General features: G+C 37.6%; 2 protein-coding genes across 2 annotated transcripts; both read left to right on the top strand.

The window, feature by feature from the left end:
• Positions 1 to 527: 527 nt before the first annotated feature.
• LOC108625836 (uncharacterized) lies at positions 528 to 7,214 on the top strand (the record flags this gene model as incomplete). Its single annotated transcript, XM_026814291.1, has 4 exons — positions 528 to 727; positions 803 to 888; positions 2,734 to 2,838; positions 3,892 to 7,214. Coding segments are annotated over 4 exons (3,378 nt in total), but the record flags the coding sequence as incomplete, so codon positions are not given.
• A 589-nt stretch (positions 7,215 to 7,803) lies between these two features.
• LOC113464446 (uncharacterized) lies at positions 7,804 to 9,756 on the top strand. The gene is made up of 4 exons (XM_026814285.1): positions 7,804 to 7,974; positions 8,043 to 8,121; positions 8,431 to 8,575; positions 9,551 to 9,756. The coding sequence occupies exons 1-4, from the start codon at positions 7,826 to 7,828 to the stop codon at positions 9,652 to 9,654; spliced, it is 477 nt and encodes a 158-aa protein (XP_026670086.1). The 5' UTR covers positions 7,804 to 7,825; the 3' UTR covers positions 9,655 to 9,756.
• The last annotated feature ends 37 nt before the right edge of the window (positions 9,757 to 9,793 follow it).

The raw sequence follows: 9,793 nt of genomic DNA, 5'->3' as shown, positions 1-9,793 counted from the left end.
CAGAGAGGCGTAAATAGCTTTTTTTTAAATTATTTATTTATAAAGATCGCATCAACAAGATCGTTAGCGACTACACGTAGATACATCATACAAGATAAAAATATTTTAGATTGGTTCTTTATTGTCATAAAAAAGAAAATTAATCATGTCTGAAAATCTGGACAATCATAGGTCAGGTGTAAATAGTTGTAAATAATCGATTACGGGAATTCGTATTGGGACGGTGTTTACTCGAAGAGGACGGAGCCGGGACGCTGTACGAATATGTAATGTGAAGTAGAAAGTGGAATTCGCGGATTGGGAGGAGATGATAAGCGGCTTTCTGCCGTTCGTTCCGTTCAGAAGAGTGAGAAGAGTAAATACGTGCGTGTATAGTAGGAGTATGAAATTGGAACATGAAAAGATTTATGAATTGATCACTCGAGAGTATCGATAGAAGTTGATATCAAAGATGAAATAGAAAAGAAGACTTCAGAAAATGGAAAAAATCATAGTTTATCCTAGCTAGACTACAAAATTCTAGATGATGCGCTTCAACGATTCATGTTAAAACAAATCATGGTCCTTGCATTGTCGAATCTGAAGACTGGACCACAGAATGTAAAGGCACTCCTTTCTGCATAGGTCTCGTGACGCTGGTATTGTGCAACGTTCACGGCAGTCTTGAACATGGAATTCCAAGGAGGAGCTTCCTGTCACGGAGAGCCATCGATGGGACCAGAGGAAGGTACGTTCGTTATGTTTCGCACGTGTTTACGCGGATGCGTGCCGGACGATTAACGATGAAACTCTGTCGTTTCAGGAAGTATTTCGACCCGGATGAAGATGGAGCGTTCGACAGTTATGGATCTGCCGGCGGCCAGTACGATCCTTACCAAGAGAAAACAGGTAGATCTCGATTCGTTTCATCTCTTCTTACGCGAAATTTCATTTACCACCTGGTAATTTTCACCAGATATAATTGTAGATAGGGTTACCATATATTACTCTTGTTAAAAGAGGAGAAAAGAGGGGACGTATTTTTATAAACTCAACGATTAGAGGCGTACAATTATTCATCTGAATGGCAATTTACATCGATAGATAGAATTGGTGTCAATGCGTTACTAATTATAGAAAAGAGGATGAATAATATTGCCTAAGCACTAGATAATGAGCGTGTTGGCAAACTCGTTTCATAGATTCTTCACTTTCATTCAAGAGGTAGCATTAAACAATCGTGTCAATCGATAAAAATTGTCGGAGTTATTAATTACTAGAGACACGAAACAACGATTATACAAATGTTGAAAGTGAAACGATAAGTGAAAGAATTTTCTTCTTGGATGTTACAAGAAAAAGTTTCTTTCACTTGTCCCTATTTACTAGCTATTGTCACAAAGTCGCGCTATCGATTCTTATCACCGTTTCCTGCAAGTTTCTCATTTGTAATGCCATTGTTTACCACCTTATCGATTATTTTAAATAGTGATTAGATTATTTTATCATACCTGGTCTAAAAAATAATTGATTAAAGTGTTTTCATACTTCTAATTGACGAAATATAAATTATTTCTAATAACCGTTTCTCATGTTATTTGAAATAGAAAAATGCCCAATTCTGGTACAGACTTCTTTTAGGAATCTCGTAGAGAACATAGAGAAATATTCTGATCATCGTCGATGTAGAACTGATCACTGCGATTACCGAATGATTGCTGGGTTCTCGCGAGTGGCGTGAAAGGCGATGAGGAATAATGGAAATACCGCGGCATAGGTCACGTAAAATCTGTCGCGAATTACCTGAAGCAGACCGTGGAAGGCATCACGTGTGGCGCTTCCAGCGGAATGAACACGTTCCTTTAAATGTCACGCGCGATGGATTATCTATCCTGGCGAGGTCCTTTTCGCGACCTTGGCTCCTCGTCACGTGTTACCGTACTCCTTTATGTGGGACGCGCAACACGTGTATACACTTTGATCTACGAGAAATTTCTCGTGAGCACTGCTGTTGTTTGAGGTTGCAATTAACGCACACTGCAAGTGCAGACCATTCACAGGCAGCGTGAAACTTAACATGGAATATGTGCGTACAGCTACGGATAGAAGTTTCTGAAAGATGTCGATTTTTGTATTTTGTAATAATTGTAAAACATTGTTATAAAAAATATGTTTATCGTTTTTAAATATTTACCTGGAATGTAGTCCGACAAAAGTTTCCAAACGATTAAAAGAAAAGAAGAGTCAGATATTAGTAAGCGGACGATACGAAGACGCCCTATACTGAAGCTGGCATACATGGAATAGTTAAATTACACGGTCGATGATTGGAAAAAGATATTACGTAGCCATGAATCAAAATGTTTTTTATAAAGATATTTTCAGTGAATTCTTATAAATCACTCAACTCCTATCGAACTATCTGTTACTTAACTATCGAGAAATTTAATTAGACCTTTTTTATAACTACAAATGAAATACATGAAATTGCATAAAATACAAAAATCCATATCATTCGGAAACTTTTGTTCGCAACTGTATACGTATATTCAAGATGCACACCTTTCATTCTCAACGTACACAACAGCATAGTCATTGCACCGTTCAAAGGTCAACGAAATGCTCACCATCATTCCATGATATTTATTTGGACCTATAAAGATCATGTGAAGATGATTAACGTTCTCCATGATTAATAAAATCAAAGTTTAAACACAGTGAAGTCCATAAATATTCGTTTTTGTTCTTTTACAGACCTCTCGGATATTAGGAGAAACGTGCCAGGTGAGCCGGGCGTAGATTACCCGGCATACACGATTCTCCCCCAGACAGGATTTACTTGCGAGGAACGTTCAAGAGGTAAGAATATCTTTAAAACACAAACAATACATATCGACAACAATTATCAACGAAACGAAAATAACAACATTGCACATTCCTACCCGGATAGATTCTCATGATCGTCATGAGGTGCAAAAATTATGCAACAAGTGCAAAGCGTCGGTGCATTTGCAGTATTTAGTAAGTTTGTCGCGGTCGTAAATCGTCTATCTGGGTATGAATGAACTAAACTCAGTCACTCTATCCTACAATCAATCACAATTACTATTGTCTTACACGGTTCTTAACGCGCATCATCGATGTCAAGGATGATTCTCACGTGCACGAGGACAGCGCATCTGTGAATTCCGCTCGCAGCAATTTCTTCAATTTTTCGCAATAGGTCACCGTTCCAACTGCCGCCGCCCGGGGGAATCCCCCCACGGAGCTCGTCGCAGGAGACCCACGAAAATTCTTGCTCGTGTACTTTTCCCTCAGAACGGCAAATGATCGCGCACACGTATTTGCATAGGCCCGACTCTCATGAGTTCTCTTATTTTTCTTCCACTTGTCCGTTGCGTCACTATTGCTTTCAGCACAGACGATGTATCTATCCAATTTCTTCGCGAAGTCGTGTCAAGCGGTACTCGCCCCGAGGAAAACAGGCTTTAATATTGATGGCTCGATACTTTCGAGTACCTCGCGTCGCATAATGCAGTGGACACCGTGTGGTTCTTTGTACCGCGAAACTCGAAGCTCGCGGAAGAGACCACTCTATTGGATAATGCAACGGTGAAAGAAGCGAGAGGGAACGATACTAGACGAGCACAGAAACATCGCGACGCCTCGTGTACCTTATGTAACGAAATCGAACGTGAAACATTGCTCGTTGCTCGTTTCGCGATTCTATTGAGCGAAAACAGGAGGAACCAGTTTAAGAATGTATAGGCTATACACTTAAACAATGCTAGCATGTTGAATTTATTATAAATTCCTATTACTATTAAAAAGCTACCTGCAAAATTTTAATGCAACGCGATTCTGGATAGAGTCGTGAAAAATTAATCAGCTTCCTCTGTTTCTATTTTTCAGGATACTACGCGGATGAAGTGGCAGGTTGCCAAGTTTTTCACGTGTGCCACGACGTGCTGGTCTCCTCATTCCTCTGCCCCATAGGATCTATTTTCAGTCAGAAATTGCTAACATGCGATTGGTGGACCAAAGTAGACTGCGCTTCCAGTAGCAAATACATAGACGTGAATCGGAACAGTTATCAACAAGATGACGACGAAATGATTCGAAACGCGTATGCTATGATCAGTCTTCAATCCGGGATGGATGTCACCGAAGAGGGTCTAGTAGATCCCGATCGAACCGGAAGCATAGTAGACTATCAAAGGAATCCATCAAGAATTCTGGATTACTCCCCACAAGATACAACCGGGAACCATTTAAAAAGCAACTTCGATAATTACGGTGGACCTATCAGTAGAGACTTCCTGCCGCCTTATCAGCTGAAGGATGGAAAGACAGAGACCAGTAGAAGTTACCAAGGAAGATTCTACGGGAAATCTAGACCTTCATACGAAGACTCGCCGATTATTCGCGTACAGAAGATCAATGATCCGGATTATGAAAGTCCACGCAGAAACACAGATTTCCAGCACAGTTATCAACGACCTAACGAATTCACCAATCAATTCCAACCGTCTTACGCGCCCACTGTACCCACGGTGACTACTACGACTAGGAGATTCTACTCTCCGACAGTTCCTACTACTTTCAGACCGTCCACTTTAGCTTATAATAAGCTGGATCAGGACATCGACAGTTCGGATTACTATTTTTCACACAGTAGGACGAAAAGTTTCGTCACCCCTCCAACGTTCAGGAAGTCGGATGGGGATGACGATAATACTAGGCAAGATAGTTACGAGGATTATGAAGATATCAATAGTGAAGAGACAAGAGACGGACGGTCCAAAGAACGGTTCCAAGTGAGAGTTGCTGAAAATCTTAATTTCAATAGGACAGGATCGTTAAATGAAAGAAGACCATTGTTAGGCAGTGACTATAGAGATTTCAATCCAATTAGGTATAACGAAGAATTTATAGACGATTTTGAAACGAGGGGAAGCATCGGTTTAGGTCATGCTTTGCACGATTCGTTTAGAGGAATCTCTATTCAGGAACAGGATCCCGTGCAAAAGAAATCGAAAGAGGAAACCGGTTCTCGTAAAGAAGAAATTAAGCACACTTTGATTAAATCTGAGGCAACGGATAGTCACAAAGAGAATAAAGATGAAACGACTAATCAATATCAAATTAACGATGAAACCGAGGAAGTTGTTCACGACGATATTTTCGTACCTTCCACTACGCCATCAGTAATCGAAAGCACCATAAAAGCGAGCACCAGCCCTCAAGAAACTTCGAAATTTTCGAATTCCGAATTTTTGCCACCTAACATTGATAGGAAGGATAACTTCAGGCCAATTGAAGTTTTGAAACCTCCGCAAAGTAAATTCCAGATAAAGGTACCAGATTTAATTGACGTGACCAGCTTACCACGTTCCTCGTTCCAAACTGAAGGAACTACTAAGTTACCAGCGTTTCGCACTACTTATCCCGATGATTATATTGACCATTCTACGTCTTTAGACGAAAACTCGAAAGTAACGAGTAATTATGAAAACGTAGAGACTACTACTGAAGCTAGTTATCAAAATGATCAAACCACGATAATAAGATCCCTAGCTTCTCGAATTGCATCTCGGTTTCCCTCATCTTCTCCCCATCCTTTGGATGTCAAAGATTCTTCAAGCGATTACAATGATAGTTCTAACGAGGGATCTTCAAACAGACACTTACCTATCGCTTCTTTTGTCTCGAAGACGTATCAAAGTAATACTGAAAGACAGAGTTCTGTGGAAGACATTACACTACCTCCAGTATTTCTGCACTCGGCCAAAAATATTCCATTAAATGAAACTTCTAAAGAGAATTTGTCACAAAATTTAAATAAAACGTCAATTGTTTCTGATAATAGTTCTAAAAGTAATAGGCTTCTTATTCATAAAAATTCAGAAGAATTCAGACAAAATTCAAGAGAAAAAGATAGTATAGAATCAGCAACAGTGAATACTTCATCCAAATCTATTAGATCTGAAATCTTGAAGCAAATCGAGAAAACTGTTGGAGTTAGCAATTCACCTAAACAGACAACAGCGAATAAAGATCAAGAAACTGTCTCCACTGAGGAAGACTTCGTCAGTAAGTTAACAGTCCAGCAGAATAGAGAAATTTCTGACCACAATGACAAAATACACGAATTGGAAATAGTGAAATCTGTAGATCCAATAGTTCGAAGAACACACTTTGAAACTACTACTAGTGATGATTCTAATTCCAAGAATACCACTGAACTTGACAAGTTTAAAAATCGCAGAACAGTCAGTCTTCTGCAACTCATGTCGGAGTTACTTAAACTAGACAGAGTTCCTCGGCCATTTTCATTTTCTGATACCCAGAATTTATCGCCAAGAACCACAATTAGAAATTTGAGTTTGAATACAGAACTGGAAGACGAAACAACAACAAATTACCAAGAGACTTCCACAGAGGACTTCAGAACATCAGTACCTCAATCAAAGGAAGAGATACTGAGCCAGTTAGCAGAAAATTTTGGGGATCCTCTTTACGGAACCGAAAGAAAATCTTTTGATCTCCCTGAGAAAGAACGATCGATCAGTTTTCAAACTAGACTTCCTTCTGAAGGAACAAAATATTCTGAAGAAGTAAAGGTGCCTGCAACGACTGTTGAACCAACTCCGAGGTCGACTGAAACAACGCTAGAAACTACGCTTACCACGGAGAAAACTGTAGTGAAGACAGAATTCGTACCGTCGATTGGATTCTCGTTTGACACTAGCGAAGGCAGGGAAGAATTCGTAGAGGCTGTGCTTGGTGGTTTGATCGAGCCACAGCCAGCTGAAAGCAAGAGGGAAGAAACGATTTTGAAGGAAAGGGTTGAGGGAGACGCGGTCTCGAAGAAGAACGAGACTCTAGCAAAGAATTGAGGATAGGAAAAGACTTAGGTTTAAAACGAAATCTGTGATGTCCTACCGCTTCGTACTTTTTATTATGGTTCCCTAACTGTCTTTTGTCAGCAACAAATTACAAAGTCCAACAAAAAAAGAAAACAATAGCCGATGTTTTACTAACTGTACCATCTACCAATGACAAGGAATAGGGTTTCGATATGAACATTAAATACATATGTAACGTAGTAGATGTGTGTGATGTATGCAAGCGCGTGCAAGAAACGATAGGAATTATGCGACTATTAAACTATACATGTACTTATGTAATCCAATATTTTAATAATCTTTAAATATATTATATATGTTCGTTGTAAAAAATAGACCATTTTTTCCTATACCTATAAGGAACTTCCTACAAACATAATTTCGATCTTTTCGCTGTGATTAATATTTAAATTTAAGTGATCTAATTATTTATAATTATGCTGTAAATTTTACTTTTATAAATAATTTTCATATCAATTTAGAAAGAAAACTTTTCTTGATTTCACTACTTCTTGGAATTTATTTCCACAAGAATATAATAATTACTTAAACTAAATCTAAATATGTTCTAATAATTTTTAAATCAAGTCAAACTTGTATAATTTTTCGGGCGAAGAAGATCACTGTGCCGCATTCCTTGATCTCCCTTTCCATTCGTAAAGTTCTGTTTATTTGCCATGACAACGTCGATATACCGAGACTCGCGATAATCGATTCACCGTGTAAAACACTGGGGTTAAAGTAAATGGAATCTCGTAAGAAAGTTCTGTGAATCTAGTGGAGGATATAAGTAATTGAATAATCGTAACTATAAAAAATCATAAACTAAAAGAACTAATATTAACATTCGAAAATATTGGCAAAAGAATTTTGCCTAACGTCTCGCAGACGAAGGTAATTTAATAGGATCCAATAAACATATTATACTTTGCCGAAATATGGCAGAATCAGAAGGTGAAGGTATAAAAGACACTCAAAGTGGTGAAGAAGATGATAAGGATGATGATAAGGATGATGACAAGGATGATGACAAGGATGATGACTTCGATTTCGAGATCAGACAATCCGTAATACACATGGACTATCGGTAATGACAACTAGAAAATTTGTGTAACCCTCGAAAAAATTAAAAAATCAATACTCAATTGCTTATAGATTGAGGTGGATACGCGACAGAGTGATGAAATTCTTAGGAATATCTGGCCACGAGATTCTCTTCTACAGACTCTTAAATGTAAATTCTACGGTTTTCATCTTTTCACATTTGCACTACTCAAAAAACTTCTGAGTAGTATAATTGCTGGACTGCGGATTTTTAAGAAAAATAAACGTTTATGATATCTGTTTAAAAAATATATTTTAGATAAACGTTAATTTTATCATTTAAGTATTAAAATACGCATTCAACTTCTGGTAATTTGCACAGTTTTATGCATTATACGCTGCACTTATATTTTTGGCATATTCAATATTTTTATAAAGTCTTAAAATCCGCTGTCTATTAATTATGTAAGAAGAAAATGACTTAAGTACGAAATTATAGGCAAATGATCGATACTATGAAGACAAATTGTTGAACTTCTTAATACTCGACATTTACGGCGTGACCGACCTCGAGAGAAAGGTGGTTTACTTTTATTGTACTTATCACATAGATATTGTCCAGGAAGAGGTTTCGATTTGGGAAAGTGAGTTGAGAAAGTGATTTATATGTGAAATCACTATAATCAGTAGACTGCGGATGTTTATGCATTTATAGGAATTTTCAATAGTTTAAAAGAACACCGAATTCAGTAATATACAAATAAATACTAAATGTTTAAAGTATAATATTTCGAGGAAAACAAATATTTATATGCATTTTGTTTTTTTAATTTTATTTATAAAACTATTTTCATAAACACTTGCAGTCTACTTATCAGATTGTATAAAGATATGTTTGGACTTGGCTAGTATAGACCTATTCTACTATAAAAATGTCGGTGTTCCCTCTTTTCGATTTCTGAGGCTCTACTGACCCTCAACCCTGCTCCGAGCCTCTGGAAGATTTTGCGGTCGTTTTTCCATTCCGGGGGCGTTGTATCTCTCTACCAATTCGCTTGTGCTCCCTTACTTTTCCGATCGTTTTGTCACACCTACTTGATTAGTAGAGGTGGAAGTTTCCCCATCTACGGTACACGTGGGATTCCATTTGACCTGCGCATCTTGTCAGTCGTAAATCGTTTTCTTTTTCCTTTTTTATAATCGTATTGGACTTGACCGTTTGGGATTTGACAAACTAATCCTCAAGCCAACCTGGGATTTCTCAGTTAGCCGCAAATGGGCCCGATTTTATGATGGACGAAAAATCAAATAAATGGTTGGCTTAACAGTTCTAAACTAACTTTCTTCTACCGATGCTTTTTTTAAAACGATAAAATAATAAAACTGATTTTGAGATATGGCTTGAATTAATCTTTATCCCCTTTACCCGATCTGGTATTCACGAAACATGTTCATATAATAAAATGTTCAGATAACAGGTATTTGTACAAGGTGATCCGTTTATTTTACTAAAAATATGTTTTTTAAGTAAGCCAAGACGAAACATTTCTTTACATCTTAAACAAATAAAATAAAAATGAAATTATTTTAAATTATTTTGTTGTTAATGAATATCGCAGCCAGCCAAAATGTTAGTAAATTGGCCGCCTTAACGGCATTGGCGATGAAAGGAAAAAGTCGTAGGTTGATGCGAGGTATATCCGGTAATTTGTACTTAACATAATTACGATCCTTTTGCATGCGTAATTTTGCGACTCGCACAAGCATGACTTCTGCACACTTTGCAAACTTGATCCAAGAATACAATCACAATTTCTATTTCCATTTTACGAATTTTTAGGAAAAATAGAAAAAAGTGAAAT

Source organism: Ceratina calcarata, unplaced genomic scaffold (assembly GCF_001652005.2).
Source record: "Ceratina calcarata isolate Rehan_Ccalc_2016 unplaced genomic scaffold, ASM165200v1 scaffold372.2, whole genome shotgun sequence".
Classification (NCBI taxonomy): domain Eukaryota; kingdom Metazoa; phylum Arthropoda; class Insecta; order Hymenoptera; family Apidae; genus Ceratina; species Ceratina calcarata.
Note: the sequence above shows the minus strand (reverse complement) of the source record. Positions and strands in the feature narration are given on the sequence as shown.